Here is a 643-nt window from a genome sequence, read left to right on the forward strand (position 1 = left end):
GTTTGAGGCAGGACCTAATTACCAGCTCTTACCAAAGGATGGAGAGGTACCAGAGGGGGCATCCCATGAAGAGCACTGGTGAGTATGTCAGCGTGTGCATGGTTATTATAGTAAATGTCTTTCTCTTAATTTGTATAGAGCAGGCAGAAGAATCCGCCAACGTGGTAGAGTTTATGAGTGCTGAAGATGACCGTTGCCTAATAACTCTCCCCTTAAATGACCAACCTAAGCCACCCGTGAGTACAGGGAGTGGGGCTCAAGGTTCTTATCTGTCTCTACTAGGGTAGTGACAGGCGGAAGCCACCTTTCCTGGTTCATAGACCATTTTCTCCTGGCCAACCATCTGTCAATTAAAAAAAATTTTGTTAAGACAAGGCCTTGTTCTGTTGTCGTTCACTGCGGCCTCAGCCTCCCAAGCTCATGTGATCATCCTGCCTCAGCTTCCTGAGTAACAAGAACTACAGGTGGTGCCACCATGCCTGGCTCATTTTAACATTTTTTATAGAGATGGAGTCTTGCTCCATTGCCCGGGCTGGTCTCAAACTCCCGGCCTTAAGAGATTCTCCCATCTTGGCTTCCCAAATCTCTGGGATTACAGGCACCTACCACCACGCTTGGCTAATTTTTGTATTTTTAGTAGAGA

General features: G+C 47.0%; 1 protein-coding gene across 1 annotated transcript in view; it reads left to right on the plus strand.

Annotated features, from left to right (window-relative positions):
• Positions 1 to 643, plus strand: part of SYCP2L (synaptonemal complex protein 2-like) — a 91366-nt gene that overhangs the window by 40553 nt on the left and 50170 nt on the right. Inside the window, exon 16 of the mRNA XM_011962913.1 lies at positions 12 to 236. Within this exon, the coding sequence (XP_011818303.1) occupies positions 12 to 236 (225 nt within the window). The remainder of the gene's footprint in view (positions 1 to 11; positions 237 to 643) is intronic.

This window comes from Colobus angolensis, unplaced genomic scaffold, assembly GCF_000951035.1.
Source record: "Colobus angolensis palliatus isolate OR3802 unplaced genomic scaffold, Cang.pa_1.0 Scaffold6, whole genome shotgun sequence".
NCBI classification, from domain to species: domain Eukaryota; kingdom Metazoa; phylum Chordata; class Mammalia; order Primates; family Cercopithecidae; genus Colobus; species Colobus angolensis.